The following is a 19,763-nucleotide window of genomic DNA, read 5'->3' as shown; positions in this document are numbered from 1 at the left end:
AAGCAAACGCGGCAGTATGTTAAAAACTGGTGATTCCAGTTAAAGGGATTATGGATTTATGTTTCACTATTTTTGAACTTTTTTTAAACTTTGAGAATTGTCAGAGTTCCCATCGTGGTGCAGTGGAAACGAATCGACTAGGAACCATGAAGCAGCAGGTTCAATCCCTGGCCTCGCTCAGTGGGTTGAGGATCCTGCGTTGCCGTGAACTATGGGTGGTGTAGGTCACAGAAGCGGCTTGGATCTGGTGTTGCTGTGGCTGTGGTATAGGCTGGCAGCTACAGCTCTGATTCGACCCCTAGCCTGGGAACCTCCACATGCTGCAGGTGCAGGCCTGAGAAAGCACAAAAATAAATAAAGTCAGATGGGCCACTTCTTCCACCGTAAAACCCAGACAGCATCATTCACCACGCAAAACACTTCACAATAAGGTCCTAACCTTTCTCATCCCCGCACACGTGTGCTCTCGTGACACAATTTATTACCATTCTCCAAGCACGCCAGGCCCTTCTGTGGTTTGACACCTTTGGCCACGCTGTTCCCTGTGCCTGGAGGGCCTCCCCATCCCTCCAGATGCTGCTGTCAGGGACGAGTAATAGACAACGCCTGTGCTCCACCAAGTCCCCTTGTGTATTTGTCTCCTTCCTGGGCCTTCCAGTTTTCCCACCCATCAGTCAGCTGCTGCAGGTGTGTATTTTTTTTTTCTTTTTCTTTTCAGGTCTATATCTGTGGCATATGGAAGTTCCCAGCCCAGGGGTTGAATCAGAACTGCAGCTGGGATCTACACCACAGCCATGGCAACACCAGATCCAAGCCACATCTGCAACCTACACCACAGCTTACAGCTTCATTGGACCCTTAACCCACTGAGAGAGGCCAGGGATCGAACCTGCAACCTTACAGAGACAATATTGGGTTCTTAACCCACTGAGCCCCAACGGGAACGCCAGTGCTGAAGATCTTTTCAAGAAGACGGCCAGGGATCGAACCTGCAACCTTACAGAGACAATATTGGGTTCTTAACCCACTGAGCCCCAACGGGAACGCCAGTGCTGAAGATCTTTTCAAGAAGACGGTCCTGGAGCTCCAAGAGCCAGCTTTGCTCACAGGGTGAGAGAGCCACCAGCTCCTGGGAACATGTGTCCCCCGAGATGACCACCAACCAGTGACTGAGGGGGCTGGCGTGTGAAAGCCTCAGCCCCTGCCTTCGGCTGGGGGTGAGTCTGAGGCACAATTTATTTTTTTAATTATTTAACTTTTTAAGACTGCACCCGTGGCATACAGACGTTCCCAGGCTAGGGGTCAAATCGGAGCTGCAGCTGCCAACCTACACCACAGCCACAGCCACCAGGATCCAAGCCGCATCTGCAACCTACACCACAGCTGACAGCAATGCCGGATCCTTAACCCACTGAGCAAGGCCAGGGATCGAACCTGCAACCTCATGGTTCCTAGTCGGATTCGTTTTTGCTGTGCCACAACAGAAACACCCTGAGGCACAATTTATATCACAACAGACCTCTGTGTAACCAGGTGGAAGTCCTCCTGCCCTCTGTGGCACTTTTAACTGCAATGCATGTCTACCCTCCTGCCGCAGGGATGTAAGATCTTTTTTTTTGTCTTTTGCTATTTTCTAGGGCCAGTCCCGTGGCATTTGGAGATTCCCAGGCCAGGAGTCCAATCAGAGCTATAGCTGCTGGCCTACACCAGAGCCACAGCAACGCGGGATCTGAGCCGTGTCTTCGACCTACACCACAGCTCACGGCAACGCTGGATCCTTAACCCACTGAGCAAGGCCAGGGATCGAACCTGTAACCTCATGATTCCTAGTCGGATTTGTTAACCACTGTGCCACGGAGGGAACTCCTGGGCTGTAAGAACTTAAGGGCTCAGAACACATTGTTGGTCTTTGTACAGTTTACCAGGCTGCACAGCGTATTAATCTCAGGCCTCACAATATTTATAGAAGAATATGACAAGGCAAATGAAAAAGATTCATCACCAAGGGTTAACGCTTAAATTTTCTTTGCCACATCTCGGTACACCAGTCATTGATTTATTTTATACATACCAGGATTTGAACTGCAGCTGGTAAACTATCTAAAGGAAAATCTGGAAGTCCAAGAGTAGAAGATTCTTGGGAACAGAGGGTAGTGGCAAAAGACAAGAGCTGAGAAACTCTAGGGGAAAAGAGAGGTGACATTAAATTTTATTCTGACAGTTTTAATACATAAAATCTGTTAAACATAAAATAACTGGGCCAATTTAATTAAGCTAAAAAGTTGATGTGTACTATTAAATTCTGTAGGAACAACAGCTCCGTATTTTAATGTTTCATTTAAAACTCGAAAGCCAATTAGGTACACAGATATATCTATTTGTTTTTGTTTTTGTTTGTCTTTTTGTCTTTTTTTTAATATTTTATTTTATTTTATTTGTCTTTTTGCCATTTCTTGGGCCGCTCCTGCGGCATATGGAGGTTCCCAGGCTAGGGGTCGAATCGCAGCTATAGCCACTGGCCTACGCCAGAGACACAGCAGCGCAGGATCCGAGCTGCGTCTGTGACCTACACAACATCTCACGGCAACGCCAGATCGTTAATCCACTGAGCAAGGGCAGGGATCGAACCTGCAACCTCATGGTTCCCAGTCAGATTCGTTAACCACTGCGCCACCATGGGAACTCCTCTTTTTGTCTTTTGAGCGTCACACCTGCAGCATACGGAGGTTCCCAGGCTAGGGGTCCAATCCAAGCCACATCTGCCACTTACACCACAGCTCACAGCAACACCAGATCCTTAACCCACTGATCGAGGCCAGGGATCGAACCCAAAACCTCATAGTTCCTAGTCAGATTTGTTAACCACTGAGCCATGATGGGAGCTCCAGATATATCTATTTCTTAAATTTCTCACAATATGCAAGGTTTTTCACAAGATAGCCCCAAACTACCCTGCCAGTCTCATCTCTCACCTTTCTCAATCCAAACCAAAACTTTAGCAGCCATGGGGAGCTTTCCATAGCCCCAAGAATAAGGCATACACTCTCATAACCCATGTTCTTAAATGTTTTTCTTAGAATCTATTAGTTAAAAGCCTACTCATTCTTTTTTTTTTTTTTTTTTTTGGCTGCCCCGTGGCATGTGGAGTTCCCACTGGAGCCACAGTTGCAACATGAGCCGCAGTGGGGCCCATGCTGCATATGGGGCAATGCTGGATCCTTAACCCACTGTGCCCCGCTGGGGATCAAATCTATGCATCCCAGGGCTCCAGAGACACTGCCGTTCCCACTGCACCAGAGCGGGAACTCCAAAAGCATACTCCTGCTTGAGGACCCATCTGAAATGCCAGTGCCTTTGTGAGGGCCTTAGAAAGTCTCAACCACTCAGAGTTCCCATTGTGGTGCAGTGAAAACGAATCTGACTTGAAATCACGAGGTTGCGGGTTCCACCTCCGGCCTCAATCAGTGGGTCAAGGATCCGGCATTGCTGTGAGCTGTGGTGTAGGCTGCAGACGCGGCTCGGGTGCTGTGTTGCTGTGTCTGGGGTATAGGCTGGCAGCTACAGCTCCGATTCAACCCCTAGCCTGGGAACTTCGCAGGTGCGGCCCTCAAAAGCAAAAACATAATAAAATAAAATAATACAATAAAATAAAGTCTCAACCACAACATCCCCCAATTCTCTGAAATTATGGCCCTTACCACAAACAAAGGTATTTATACACATATCTTTATGTTAAACAAAGGTATTTATACACATATCTTTAAACTCTACTAGATCTTGAGTTTCTTGCCATCAAAGGTCAGGTCATTAATTTTATCATTAGTACATACCATAGCTCCTGAAAATCCTTCGAATAGTTGTTGAATGAATGAATCAATCAGTTGATCATTGAATAGGTGATACAAATTCAATGCCAAGTGTCCAGATATTTATGTATATACATATGTTAATATATAAATATATGTGTGTATATATATGTATGTATCTGAAATACTTACTTCTCAGCAGGAACATTGGCTCCAATTGAATATAACAGTTTAAGTTGGTCCTAAAATAACAGGAACATATTAAATTGATAAATAAAGAATGTAACAGATTAAATGTAATTTTTTTTTGTTTTTGTCTTTTTTTTTTTTGTTTTTGTCTTTTTAGGGCCACACCCAAGGCATATGGAGATTTCCAGGCTAGGGGTCAAATTGGAGCTGTAGCCGATGACCTACGACACAGCCACAGACACAGCAATGCCAGACCTGAGCCACATCTGTGATCTACACCACAGCTCATAGCAACACTGGATCCTTAAACTACTGAGCAAAGGCCAAGGGTTGAACTTGTATCCTCATGGATGCTAGTCAGATTCGTTTCCACTGAGTCATGAAGGGAACTCCAAAATGCAAATGTTTTATAGACACAATTCAACCTCTGAACTAAGTGGACAGTAAGTAATTCATAGCAAAAAATCATTTCTTGATATGTCATTTTCTAAAAGAAAAGTTAGCTTTTTAAAAAAAAATCTTTCAGACAAATAATACAACAATAACTTTTCTTTCTAGTCTCGAGAAGTTTTCTTTACCTTTATTTAAACCAGCTATGGTGTAGGTTGCAGCTGTGCCAGATTCATTCTCTGGCCTGGGAACTTCCACATGCCTTGAGTGCAGCCATAATATATAAATAAATACATAAATACATATAAATACATAAATAAGCTACAAGCATGGGCAATATAGCCAATATTTTATAATAACTTTAAGTGGAGTATAATCTAGAAAAATATTGAATCACCATGTTGCACACCTAAAACTGATATAATACTCGAAATCAACCATACTTCAAAAAAAAATTAAAAATACAATAAATTGGAGTTCCTGTCATGGCGCAGCGGAAACAAATCCAACTAGGAACCATGAGGTTGCAGGTTCAATCCCTGGCCTCGATCAGTGAGTTAAGCATCTGGCATTGCCATCAGCTCTGGTGTAGGTTGCAGACACGGCTCAGATGTGGCGTTGCTGTGGCTGTGGTGTAGGCCGGCAGCTATAGCTCCGATTCGACCCGTAGCCTGGGAACCTCCATATGCTGTGGGTGCGGCCCTAAAAAGACAATAAATAAATACAATAAATTCTTCTTATTCATACTAACCTTGAAGGGTAGATAATAAATATCTCTAGCTTGAAATCGAGAACGGAGAGGAGGGTCTAATGGATTCCCGGAGTACCTAGGCACTGGCAAGCCCAAGGCAATCACTCGGAAATTTTCACTAACTCGGACAATCTTCCAAGCATCCAGTTCTGTTTTGGTGTGATCCTAAAAGAGTCGGAATCAAAAACCACAGCATCAAGGCTACAGATCACAACTGCAAGGGCCAGGCTAAGGCATTTAGGCCCTGAATGCTGGGTAAACTATATTTGAGTACCCTTTTGAAGCCCAACGGTGCAGGAAGGGAGCAAAATGAAATCAGGAACAGAATATCAGGGAAGGCTCACCAAATGAAGACGGGTGTTTGAAAGGAGAAAGAGCCAATGCACTGAGGAACAAGGGCAGCGTGGGTCCGATTCCTAAGCCCTAGTCGGTACACAAAGGAATGTCAGGAGAGAAGGAAAATATACTGATTCAGACTAGAAGTCCTAAAAAGGTAGCTCTAGAGGGGCAGACCACCAGCAGAGCAGAGATTACTCTGGGACCTTCAAGAGAGAACTATGTTCATGGATATATTTCTACCAAGGCATATTAATGGTAATAAGTAACATGACTTGAAAACTAGCAGGGTAGGCAATATGCATGAATTCCTCTCATTTAATTTTTACCAGACTCCAAAGAGACACTTAATTCCTTTTGATGGAGGAACAAACTGACGCGCAAAGGAGTTACACAACTCATCCATGTGCCCACAACCAGTCTATGGTGGAGTTGAGACCGGAAACGGTGCAGATTTTGGAGTCACCCATCCTGCCTCTAGTGCTTGGTGCCCATTCTAGCTTAGCTACCAAAAGCATGCTATTTTACCTTTTGAGCCTCAATGTTCTCATCTATAAAGTGGGAATAATATCACCAACATGATTACAACCGGCATGAAAAGTAAGTGTGATGATGCATGTGAAAGTTACTGGTCCCCAGCAGTCACCTGGTAAATGTCATACTCCATTCTCTGCCTGACTCTTCCAAGGCACTCCACCGTCCTCAGCTGTAGGATCCATGGTTTTTACAAGGCTGACATGAAAGTGCACATTTTGAGAGACAGGTCCTGAGCCTTCAGCAGATCATCAAAGGGTGTGTGGTTCATCTGACAGTGTAGAAAGTTTTAACATGACCCTGAAGGCCTTTCCTGGCAGATGCATGTCTGATGCTCCAAACCTCAGCATCTTCTGCACACCTGTCCCCTTGGCTCACCTTCCATGACCCTGCGTTTCAGTTTCATCTCACAACTGTGGTTCTCCAGACAAATCATGCTGCTTCACCAACCCTGTTTAACTGGCTTCAAATGCCTTTTTTAACTTTGCACAGTGGAAATATAGGTATTATCCAAGCCTCAGCTCAAACCACATCTTCATTAAAATGGACCCCTTTCTCACTGCCATCACCGTCAGAACCACATTGGGGCCTCTCCTATTATGTCCTACACAAGTTTCTATCATGATACATGTGTACACTGACTTCTGTGCATGACTGTCCCATGTCAGATCCAAGCTCTTAAGAGGACTTACTACGGCTAACACAGAACAGGACAAATGTCTGTTGACTTCATGAAATGGATTAAAGAAAAAAAAAAAGAAAAAGAACAACTATTTCAAGCATAACCCAAACTACAAATCCTGCATTTAATTAATGAGACTAATACCATGACACTATGCCATGGGCACTAGAAAACAAGAGTCTGGATCTAGACCTGCCTGAGAAACCCACCTTCAGAAAGCTGAACATTTTTATTTTCCACTTACTTGAAAACAAAAATCAGAATATGAATCAAGTTTACGCAAACTGATTGCACTTGTTTCCATAAAAACAAAATTCTACTATAATCACCTCTGAGAAACCATTAAGATTTGAGATATTTAAATTCAGTATGTTGAATCTAGCTAGAAATAAGTCAGACTTAAATTATGGTGCTAAAATCCTTTTATCACAGAAACTGTCTCTCTTTCTTTTTATTTTTTTTGGTGGTGGGGGGGGCGTGTTTTATCTTTTCAGGGCTGTGCCCACCACATGTGAAGGTTCCCAGGCTAGGGGTTGAATCGGAGCTATAGCTGCCCGCCTACACCACAGCCATGGCAACATAAGATCCAAGCCGCGTCTGCGACCTACACCACAGCTCACAGCAACGCCAGATCCTTAACCCACTGACCGAGGCCAGAGATCGAACCCGCATCCTCATGGATACTAGTTGGATTGTTAACTGCTTTAGCCACGATGGGAAATCTTCAGAAGTTGTCTTAAATGGTTGATGCTTGGCAAAGGGATCTTGCTTATGTTCTGTGAGGGCTTCATGAGACAGAGTCTATGAATATAAAAATTACATTTACCAATAAAATTATGTATTTGTATGGATATTTACTTTGGAATAAACAATGTATTATATCCTTCTCAGAGATAATAAGCACTCCTTGTATACTAAAACCCTTTTGACCCCATATCCCAAATTTCAAAGTAATACATTCATTAAGTTTGCACAGAATTCTACTACCCCAGTAAAGAATATACGAAACATTTTATTGTGAAGTAACTCCTATACTTAAAAAAAAAAATGATTCCAGGAGTTACCGTCATGGCACAGTGGTAAACAAATCCGACTAGGAATCATGAGGTTGCAGGTTCAATCCCTGGCCTTGCTCAGTAGGTTAAGGATCCAGTGTTGCCATGAGCTGTGATGTAGGTCGCAGACGGCGGCTCGGATCCCAAGTTGCTCTGGCTCTGGCATAGGGCAGCGGCTATAGCTCTGATTAGACTTCTAGCCTGGGACCTCTAGCCTGGGAACCTCCATATGCCATGGGAAGCAGCCCTAGAAAAAGACCAAAAAAAAAAAAAAAGATTCCATATTCTGAGTATCCTTTTCCAAATCATTTACCAAGAATGGCAAACAACTTGTAGGAGCAAATAATAGTTATTTTGTAATTAGAAAGTATCTAAAGAGAAAATGCAATGTGTAATCCACCTACTTAAAAAATAATTAATTTATTAAAATAATTTTAAAATAATAAAAATTAATTTCTTAAATTAATAAAAATAATAAAATAATTAATCCATATATTTACATTATAATATTTACAAAATAGTAATAAAATTAAAAACAAATTTTAAAAATAAAGTGAATTAAAAATGCCTTACATTTCAGTAAATTAACTATAACAATATGAATGCATGAAATTAACTTTTTCATATGGATTAAGTCCTCAATTACCCCCTTCTAATTATATTAGAACGAGGCAATCTTTAGATGGATCCAAAAGAAAAAAACTATACTATATCATGAAAACGCCATCCAGAAACTCACATAAGCCATAAAGAAACAGAGCACTAAAAGGGTTGTAACCCAGGTTTCTGAGAAAACAGACTCACACAGCAGGAATCAGAAAGAGATGCTTCTGGGCTTGGTGGATGCAAACTATTAATCAGCATTGAGAATGAATGGGCAGTGGGGTCTTACCATACAGCACAGGGAACTGTGTATGACTGGGTCACTTTGCTATACGACAGAAATTAAAGAACCACTGCAAATCAATTACACTTTAGTAAAAGAAAGAGATGCTTCTGGTCCCGCCAAGCCATGGAGCATCAGTTCAATCAGACCCTCTGGTGTCAACATCCAATGCCTCGTGACCAGTGTGTTCTGGGCTTGTACCAGCACCCTGAGAACAGGATCAAGAAGAAGTACAAGACACAGATCCCGCTCTTCAGTTATTGTAACCAGCTAGGGTCGTAAGTGTACCTGGCGTATTTATCAACTATCTATCAATCAATCTATCTATCTATCTATCTATCTATCTACACATACTGCTATCTACATATATTTCTCTCTACAGAACAGGTGTGAGAGACTGAGTCCTAGGATGCAGGGCAGAGCCATCAGTCCTTGGGGGCTGGATGAGCCAAAGCTCCAGTCTGGAACAGCTAGAGCTGAATGAACAAGATCTAAAGTCTTCTTGTCACCTGCGGCATTACATGAACCCCTTCTCCAAAGCCTTGGAAGAGCCCCAAGACCCTTGCTGTTGCCCTCTTTACACTCTCCTGTATCAGAGCATGCCAAGACTTCATTACACTTATTCATTAATTCAACAAAGGGTCACTGAGCTCCTATCACGTGCCAGGGGTTGTTCTAAAGTTTGACATAGTAACAGTGACAAAATCCCTGGCCCAGAAAAAGGTATGATCTAGTAGAGGGAGGCAGACAATGGGCTAAAAAACATAAGTAAGTAAACCACATAGGATATTAGAAGAATCTAGTGGAAAAATACAGAGCAGAGTAAGAGAGTATGCAGGCAGAGGGCACGTTGTAATATTTAATAGGAGGGTAAGGGCAGGCTTCATTGATAATACAGGCAGACCTTGGAGATACTGCAGGTTTGGTTCCAGACCACCACAATAAAGCATATATCACAATAAAGTGAGACACGCACATTTTTTGGTTTCCCAGGGCATACAAAAGTTATGTTTCCGGAGTTCCCGTCATGGCGCAGTGGTTAACGAATCTGACTAGGAACCATGAGGTTGCGGGTTCGGTCCCTGCCCTTGCTCAGTGGGTTAACGATCTGGTGTTGCCGTGAGCTGTGGTGTAGGTTGCAGACGCGGCTCGGATCCCACGTTGCTGTGGCTCTGGCGTAGGCAGGGGCTACAGCCCCGATTGCACCCCTAGCCTGGGAACCTCCATATGCCGCAGGAGCGGCACAAAGAAATAGCAAAAAAAAAAAAAAAGGCAAAAGTTATGTTTCCATGACACTCTAGTCTACGAAGTATACAAGAGCATTATGTCTAAAAAATGCACATACCTTAATTTAAAAAATACTTTATTGCTAAAAAATGCTAACCATCTCCTGAGTCTTCAGTGAACAGTAATCTTTTTGCTGGTGGAGGGTCGTGCCTCCGTGTTGATAGCTGCTGACTAACCAGGATGGTGGTTGCTGAAGGGTGAGGTGGCCGTGGCAATTTCCTAAAAAAAGACCATTATGAAGTTTGCTGCATCCATGGACTCTTCCTTTCACAAACAATTTCTCTGCAGCATGCAACGCTAATTGAGAGCATTTTACCCACAGGAGAACTTTCAGAATTGGAGTCAATCCTCTCAAACCCTGCTTCTGCTTTATCAACTAAGTAACTCTTCTAAAGTTTAAATCCCATGTTGTCATTTTAATAATCTTCCCAGCATCTTTCCCAGGAAGAGATTCCATCTCAAGAAGCCATTTTCTTTGCTCAGCCATAACAAGCAACTCCTCAGCTGTTAATAAATTTTATCATGAGATTCCAGCAATGCCATTACCTCTTTAGGCTCAACTCTTTTTTTCTAGTTTTTGTGCTATTTCACAATCACGTTTGTAGTTACTTCCTCCCCTCAAGTCTTAAACCTTTCAAAGTCATCCATGAGAGCTGGAGTCAACCTCTTCCAAACTCCTGTTAATGCTGATGTTTAGTCCTCTTCCTACGAATCATAAGGGTCCCCAATGGCATCTATATTAGTAAATCCTTTCCAGAAATTTTCAATTCACTTTGCCCAGATCCATCGAAGGAATTACTATGGCCGCGATAGTTCTGCAAATGTATTTCTTCAATAATTAGACTCGAAAGTCAAAATTTCTCCTTGATTCCACGGGCTGCAGCATGCATGCTGTGTTAACAGGCATAAAAACAACAGGAATTGTACTGTACGTCTCCACCAGAGCAGCTGGGTTAACCAGGTGCATTGTCGATGAGCAGTAATATTTCGAAAGCAATCTTTTTTTTTTTTTTTTCCTGAGCAGTAGGTCTCAACAGCGAGCTTAGCAGTAAACCATGCTGTAAACAGATGTGCTGTCATCCAGGCTTTGTTGTTCCATTGAGAGAGCCCAGGCAGAGTAGGTTTAACATAATTCTTAAGGGCCCTGGGATTTTCAGAATGGTAAATGAGCACAGGCTTCAACCTTAAGTCACCAGCTGCGTTAGCCCTGAACAAGTGAGTCACCCTGTCCTTTGAAGCTCTGAAGCCAGGCATTGACTTCGTTCTAGCTATAAAACCCCTAGAAGGCATCATCCACCAGTAGTAGGCTGATTCGTTGACAAAGAAACTCTGTTGTTTACTGGAGCACCTTCCTGAATTATCTGAGCTAGAGCTTCTGGATCACTTGCTGCAGCTTCTACATCAGCACTTGCGGCTCCACCTTGCATTTTCCTATTATAAAGACCGATTCTTTGCTTCAACCTCGTGAACCGACTTCTGCTAGCTTCAGACTTTTCTTCTGCAGCTTCATTACCTCGCTCAGCCTTCCAAGAATTGAAAAGAGGCAAGGCCTTGCTCTGGATTGGCCCTTGACTTAAGGGAAGGCTGTGGCAGGTTTGATCTTCCATCCGGACCAACAGAACTTCCTCTATATCTGCAAGAAGGCCGTTTCCCTTTCTTATCATTTGTGTGTTTACTGGAGCAGCACCTCTGCTTTCCTGCAAGACCTTTTCATTTGTATGTACTACTTGGCTGTTTGGGACGAGGGGTCTAGGTTTCAGCCCATCTCAGCTTTCAACATAACCTTCCTCGCCAAGCTTGATCATTTCTAGCTTTTGATTTAAAGTGAGAGATGAGGGACTTTTCCATTCACTTAAATCCTTGAGGTCCCTGCAAGATTATTAACTGGCCTAATTTCAACACCGCAGTGTCTCAGGATTAGGAAGGCCCAAGGAGAGGCAGAAAGACAGGGGACGAGCTGGTTAGTGGAGCAGTCAGAACACACACACGGATTGATGAATTCACCATCTTACATGTGACCCCCGCCCCCCCAAAGAATTACAGCAGCAATATCAAAGATCAGTGATCAGCATCCACAATAGCCAATACAAAAAAATGAAAAAGTTGGAAATGTTGTTAGAATTACCAAAATGCAATGCAAGAGACATGAAGGGAGCAAAGGGTGTTAGAAAAATGGTGCCCATAGCCTCATTTGATGCAGGTTGTCACAAACCATCCATCTGTAAAAATATGCAAAATCTGCAAAGCACACTGTAACACGTACACCTGTACATTTGAGCAAAGACTTGAAAGAGGCAGAGGAATGAGCCAGGCAGACATCTGGGAGAAAACCATTCCAGAAGAGCAAAGTGCCTGTGCAAAGCACTGATGAGCTAAGAGGATGCATATCCAGCATGTTTCTGGTTCAGTAAAGAGAATATCAGCAGCTGGAATGGAGTGAAAAGGGAGAAGGCTAGGAGGCAATAAGGCCAACGGGGCAATAATGGCCCAGATCATCCAAGACGCTGTATTCCATCAAAAGGACTTTGGATTTTATTGTGGCAAACTAAGAAGGCGTTAGAGGGTTAGGACAGAAGAAGAACCTGCCCTGCCCATTGTGTCAAAGCAAACAGTGACTGTGAGGGAGCCAGGAGGAAAGCACGGGGACTGGTTACGAAGCTCTCACAACTACTCAGGCAAGAGATGCTGGGAGCTTTGACCATCAGGGTCTCTTTAAATATTTCATTCACGTCTGTCAACATCTACTGGACTTTGAGCTTCTGGAATGCAACAACTGGACTCTATTCAGCTCTGTCTTCCCGATGCCCAGTGCAGTCTAGAAGCTACCAGGATTTTAGTAAAGAGTTGTCAAGAGGAGTTCCCCTCGTGGCGCAGTGGTTAACGAATCTGACTAGGAACCATGAGGTTGCGGGTTCGGTCCCTGCCCTTGCTCAGTGGGTTAACGATCCGGTGTTGCCGTGAGCTGTGGTGTAGGTTGCAGACGCGGCTCGGATCCCGCGTTGCTGTGGCTCTGGCGCAGGCCGGTGGCTACAGCTCCGATTAGACCCCTAGCCTGGGAACCTCCATATGCCGCGGGAGCGGCCCAAAGAAATAGCAAAAAGCAAAAAAAAAAAAAAAAAAAGTTGTCAAGAGAAGGAAGAGAAGGTAAAAGGAAGATGGAAAAGGAGGGGCGAAAGGAAGAAGAATTAAAAGGAGGAAAAAAGAGAAAGAAAGAATAGTTACCAGACAGGCAAGCAAAAGTACAAATCTGGATGGTCTTCTGACCTAGTCTGCGAACAGAAGAGCTGGACAAAACTGCAAATGCGTGACTTGACTTCAGCAAATTGCCCAAACTATGCTACACCCAAGCCTTTGTCCTCGTTCTGATACAATCCATGTCTTATACCACAAACGGCACTGCCCACAGCCCAACAGCGCAGACGAAGCGGCCACATTTTTCTTTTCTTACTTGGAGAAGTTTGTCGTAACGCTCGGCAGACATCAGGAAGCGTCCGTCTTCAAGCTGCATCTCCCTATTTTCCAGCAAGTTGTTCAACACAGGCAGGACATTCCTCTCCGCCTTTTCCAAGCCTTCCAAGACGAGGGTTCTACCTTCTGTGGCGGCACGAACTGCACACTGTTTCCAAGAAACAAGAGCAATATGAGAGGGAGTTCCCTTTGCGGCTCAGCGCTTAACCAACCCGACAGGATCCATGAGAAGGCAGGGTTGCTCAGAGGGCTCTGGATCCGGCATTGCCGTGAGCTGTGGTGTAGGTTGCAGACATGGCTTGGATCCAGCATTGCTGTGGCTAGGGTGTAGGCCGGCAGCTGTAGCTCTGATTCAATCCTTAGCCTGGGAACCTCCATAGGCCACCAGTGCAGCCCCAAAAATAAAATTAAAAAAAAAAAAAAAATCTCACGACATTTCTCCTGTGTCCTTAAGAGTATGACTAGGATTAATCCTGCTACATTTATGTAATCACTCTCTCCTTAAAAGTCTTTTTTACCCAGACACTTATGGTCAATTAATCTTTGCCAAAGAGGCAAGAACTTAAAATGGAAAAAAGACAGTCTTTTCAGGAAGTATTGCTGGGAAACCTGGACAGCTGCAGGCAAAGCAATGAAACTAGAACACACCCTCACACCATGCACGAAAATAAACACAAAATGGCTGAAAGACTTAAATACAAGACAAGACACCATCCAACTCCTGGAAGAGAACACAGGCAAAATATTCTCTGACATCCACCTTATGAATATTTTCTCAGGTCAGTCTCCCAAAGCAACAGAAATAAGAGCAAAAATAAACCAATGGGACCTAATCAAAATGACAAGCTTTTGCACAGCAAAGGAAACCAAAGAGTAAACAAAAAGACAACTTACACAATGGGAGAAAATAGTTTCAAATGATGCAGTGGACAAGGGTTTAATCTCTAGAATATGCAAGCAACTTACACAACTCAACAACAAAAAAACCAACAACACAATTCAAAAATGGGCAAAAACCTGAATAGACATTTTTCCAAGGAAGATATACAGATGGCCAACAAGCATATGAAACAAGGCTCAACATCCCTGATTATTAGAGAAATGCAAATCAAAACTACCATGAGATACCACCTCCCACCAGTCAGAATGGCCATCATTAATAAGTCCACAAATAACAAGTGCTGGAGGGGATGTGGAAAAAAGGGAACCCTCCTGCACTGTTGGTGGGAATGTAAGCTGGCACAGCCACTATGGAGAACAGTATGGAGGTACCTTAGAAATCTATACATTGAACTACCATATGACCCAGCAATCCCTCTTGGGCATATATCTGGACAAAAAACTTTCCTTAAAAAGACACATGCACCCTCATGTTCATTGCAGCACTATCTATTCTCAACAGCCGAGGCATGGAAACAACCTAAATGTCCATTGACAGACGATTGGATTAGGCAGATGTGGTACATATACACAATGGAATACTACTCAGCCATAAAAAAGAATGACATAATGCCATTTGCAGCAACATGGGTGGAACTAGAAAATCTCATCCCAAGTGAAGCAAGTCAGAAAGAGAAAGACAAATACCATATGATATCACATATCTGGAATCTAATATATGGCACAAAAGAACGTTTCCACAGAAAAGAAAATCATGGACTTGGAGAATAGACTTGTGGTTGCCAAGGGGCAGGGGGAGGGAGTGGGGTGGACTGGGAGCTTGGGGTTAATAGATGCAAACTATTGCCTTTGGAATGGATTAGCAATGAGATCCTGCTGTGTAGCAATGGGAACTGTGTCTAGTCACTTATGATGGAGCATGATAACGTGAGAAAATAAAATGTGTACATGTATGTATAACTGGGTCACCACGCTGTACAGTAGAAAAAAAATTGTATTGGGGAAATAACAATTTAAAAAATAATAATAAAATAAACACACACACACAAAGTCTTTTTTGGTACTTTCATGGCAGACTTATTCTCTTAGAAAAACTTCCTCCTTTTCCCCCCTGTTCATTCCGTGTAGGAATGCCAACATGACATCTTTAATCTGAGCCCTTCTTCCTCTATAAGGTCTGGCCTGAGTAATCATCCTTAATCACAAAGCTCTAACCACCAAGGTTACGTTAATGACTCCCCGACCTCACACTCACTCCCGTAGGCTCCACCATCTAGTCCTAGGGCATAGATGTCTCCAACCAGACTCCAGAAGCACCTCAGCCTCTCCTGTGCAATGCTGAACACATTGGTATTCTCCCCAAGCCTTTTCTTCCTCTTATTTTTCCAACAAAGGTAGGTGCCCCCTTGACCCATGCGAGGTCCCAGATTCCTATCTTAACCCCAGCAATCAAGTTATCCCTACGTCCTGATGATTCAACTTCTTTAACTCATTCCTTCTATCACTCTTCTAGTTCCAACCCTCCTTAGCTTTCTGATCTTCCTTCTACTAAGCCCAAGCTCCTTAATTCAGCATATGTTTATCACGATATGGCATTTACCTATCTAACATGTTTTCCTGATATTAGGTGCCTCACGCGTGGTATTTTTGCAGCAACGAGATAGTTGTAATTTCCCCACACACATATACATATCACGCTGCTTTGCTAGAAAAAAAAAAATCTATTTATACTGACCCCTTTGTTTGAGATTTAATTTTCCCTATAGTAATTAGCCTCAAAATATTCTGAATGTCTGAAGGGAGGGAAAAGACTACCTCCATTTTTTTTTTTTTTTTTTTGAAAGACTAACTATCCAAAGAAATTTCTCAAAAAGCAAAAGCACTGACTTTCCAAGTGTGGAAGAGAAAACAGACATTGCTTAATCAAGACTTCTGCTCATAAGCTGTTGAATCTTGCACCGTATTGCAGAATTCATTTCAGTCGTCTGCATACTGTCATAAAAAAACAAACTTTTACACAAACCACATTAAACTCATGATGATCATCCTATTTGAAAAATAAAATCAATTCATGGATAAACCTATAAAATTGGCCATCTTATGGCAGCAGCTTTATTTTTTAAACTGGATGGGTAGAAGTTACTTAGGAGCTCCTAAAGAACAAAAAAAGAATCTCATTTTTGCTAGTTGAGAAAAGGACAAATCCATAGGAAATCCATAGGCTGCTGGGATATTATAAATCAAAACATAAACTATTTCTTACAAAAATTCATGTTTTAGCTAAGCTTTCTTTCACTGGAATCTATTTACTCCAAGAAAACACAGCTCATAAAAGAAAAAAAAAAAAAGAAACTCAGCTATATCTCAATTTAAAAAAGAAAAAAAAAAGAATGAAAGAAACCAAGTTATCACAACTTGTGGCAATATTATTTTTAAAAAGTTAAATTTTTTATCAATCTTAGTTATAAAACAGACGAAATAATTGTATTCAACTTTTAAAAACTTCAAAGAGATAAAAATTCATGGTCTCTGAGATAAAACTAGAAATACGTATATCAAAATGAGTGAGTTCTTAACTGTGGACCAGTCTTAACTGAAAGACCAAGTCTTAACAACATAGGACAACAACAGATGGTGCAGATCTGCTCTGATTTTCTTCAGGATACCTTGGTCAATTATTCATGGCACCTTCCCAGGAAAATCTGGAATAAGCTATAGAGAGAGATCAGAAAGCAAAGACAGATACACAATAGAGTCCTTTCATCTACCCTAAGGGAGGTAGGTACTGTGATCATGAATTAGAGAAAGTCATGATGGATGGATAAAGACCTCCTGAAAACCTGGTAAATCTGACAAAAATCTCTTCTCCAGAAGAAAAGGCACACAGGTGTATGTACAAAATGTGTATATAATAGCGACCTCAAGTTAAGACCTCTATTCTGGGAGTTCCCAACTGTGGTGCAGCAGAAACGAATCTGACAAGGAACCACGAGGTTGGGGGTTCGATCCACCGCCTCGATCAGTGGGATAAAGAATCTGGAATCACCACGAGCTGTGGTGTAGGTCACAGACACCTCTCAGATCCAGTGTTGCTGTGGCTGTGGTGGCTGATCCCGTATAGCTATAGCTCCAATACAATCCCTAGCCTGGGAATCTCCATATGCCGTGGGTGTGGCACTAAAAAAAAAAAAAAATATATATATATAAAAGAACCTCTACTCTAAAAGAATGAATGATAGAAATGGAAAATTACAATTTGGCTCACACCACAGTACTAATTTTTTTTTCTTTTTTTTGTCTTTTTAGGGCCACACCTGCAGCATATGGAGGTTCCCCGTCTAGGGGTCTAATCAGAGCCGTAACTGCCGGCCTACACCACAGCCACAGCAACGTGGGATCCGAGCCAGGTCTGCAAACTACACCACAGCTCAGGACAATGCCAGATCCTTAACCCACTGAGCAAGGCCAGGGATTGAACCCCCAACCTCATGGTTCCTAGTCGGATTCGTTTCCACTGCGCCACGACGGGAACTCCCCACAGTAATAATTGTTGGAAGCAAGAATCATCAACGGATGGGTAAAATTAGTGGGTAAGACATGATAAGAAATAGGATATCTGCAAAGACTCAAAATATCTCCCTCTATACAATATAAATATCAGGGACAAAGAAAAAAAGTAACATAACAGTTTAGAAATCTAGCAAATAACACCTTAACATACAGTAATCAGATGTTTCAATTCCATGTGCTAAATTTTTAACATGAAGCCACTCAAAGTGCACCTATCTCTTCTATAGTATTATTACTAAAAAAAAAAAGCATGATCTCGGAGTTCTCTGGTGGCCTAATGGTTAAAGACCCAGCCTTGTCACTGCTGGGGCTCAAGTTCCATCTCTGGCCTGGGAACTTCCAAATGCCACCAGCACAGCCAAAAAAAAAAAAAAAAAAAAAAAAAAAGTATGATCTTAATCAAATCATGAGGAAACTTCAGACAAGCCCAAAACTAAGCAACATTCTACAAAATAAGTGGCCATAAAGAAAAGAAGGGAAGGGTTTGCTACTAGAAAGGGAGTCTGAGTTGGGGACAGTGAGGCTGCTGTCATTTTTTTTTTTGAATGATGAAAAAACTTGGGTATCTTCAAATGAGGAGAAAGAGGGGCTAACTGTATACTCTCAGGAAAGAGAGTATTTGGTTACAGAAATAAAACTGGAAAAGTTGCTAGTTGATGCTGGAGATGGTTTGGTCTATCTGCTGAGTGGAAGAGTGGTAGGGTCTACAGATTTAAACTGATAATGTATCAAGTTCTTCCACTGATGTTATTTAATTGAATCCTCATGGCAGTTCTCTAAAGTACACAATATTTTACCCAATTCTATAACTGAAGACAGGTTAGGAAGCTTGAAGATGGAAGAGCTAAAATTTTAATCTATCTTTAAGTGTTAGAGAAACTGAGTCCCTGAAGAAATGAGAAGACGTCACTAAAGGAGACTCCTGTTGGTTATCGGTAGCCTCAGAGAGCCTGGTTTTACGAAGCATAGGAATCTGTTGTGTGCCTGTCTTGAAAAGCAAACACATCATCTGCCCCATACACTTTTACACAAACTCAGAGTGTCTGCTGTGGTGCAACAGGATCAGCATCATCTTTGGAGCTGGGATGCAGGTTCAATCCCTGGCCTGGCACAGTGGGTTAAGGATCCAGCGTTGCTGCAGCTGCAGCATAATTCAAAACTGCGGCTTGGATCTGATCCCTGGCCTGGGAACTCCATATGTCTCGGAGTGGCCAAAAAAAAAAAAAAAAAAGGATTTTACATGTTTAAGAGTGGTATAATTTTTTAGAAAAAAAAATGCAAAGTAGGAAAATCAATATGCAAAGGATCACTTACAATTTTTAACTTTCTTCCCAACTTGCCCTTTGGTTATGTGGTTATACACTTGGAGCAGAAGCAAATTAAAAATTGTAAAGGTAAGCAAAACTACTGGCTAAAGGAGAAAAAAGTTCCTATTTTAGTATCACCGATTCCTGATTTTTCCTGAAAATGTCTATAAAATGATTCAAATACTTTAACTGATACTGTTAAATTTTCTTAACGCAATCTGATCACTTTTGTAAAGAAGAATGTGAAAAACAACAGAAGAACAAATCCATTAAGTACTCTAATATACCAGCAATGTATTGTACTAGAGTATAAATCTCAGACTTCACTGGAATTAGTGCGGAGAAAAAAAAGTGTTACAAGTTTTGTGCCCAACAGATACCCAAGCATTTTAATCTCCCTGCATTAATGTTCCCTTTACCTTCTGTCTGCTCAGCACTGAAGTGTGGAAGCACAACCCTGAAGTTTCCCTACTTCTCTCATATACCTATTTTATCTTCCCAGGAGGATTCTTAGGTCTTCAAAGGGTGATAACCTCATTTCTTTATGTCATATTGGTGCAAAACTGGTTCACAGCAGGCATTTATGGTTTATGGAATAAAAA

The 19,763-nt window shown here is 42.2% G+C and overlaps 1 protein-coding gene across 2 annotated transcripts in view; it reads right to left on the bottom strand.

Annotated features, from left to right (window-relative positions):
• The window catches only part of VWA8 (von Willebrand factor A domain containing 8), a 545,205-nt gene that overhangs the window by 473,049 nt on the left and 52,393 nt on the right, over nucleotides 1-19,763 (bottom strand). For both annotated transcript variants that reach the window (XR_014819568.1, XM_021065625.2), the window contains exons 5-8: nucleotides 13,365-13,532; nucleotides 5,137-5,301; nucleotides 3,999-4,048; nucleotides 2,072-2,180 (exon numbers count right to left, since the gene is read on the bottom strand). Coding sequence is in view for 1 of the 2 variants with exons in the window: in XM_021065625.2 (XP_020921284.2) it covers nucleotides 2,072-2,180; nucleotides 3,999-4,048; nucleotides 5,137-5,301; nucleotides 13,365-13,532 (492 nt within the window). In the remaining variant the exon portion in view is untranslated. The remainder of the gene's footprint in view (nucleotides 1-2,071; nucleotides 2,181-3,998; nucleotides 4,049-5,136; nucleotides 5,302-13,364; nucleotides 13,533-19,763) is intronic.

This window comes from Sus scrofa, chromosome 11 (assembly GCF_054392235.1).
Source record: "Sus scrofa isolate SSC_HxYL_T2T_F1_AM1 chromosome 11, Sscrofa_HxYL_maternal_Yorkshire_Landrace_v2.0, whole genome shotgun sequence".
NCBI classification, from domain to species: domain Eukaryota; kingdom Metazoa; phylum Chordata; class Mammalia; order Artiodactyla; family Suidae; genus Sus; species Sus scrofa.
This window is presented reverse-complemented; position numbering and strand designations above follow the sequence as displayed.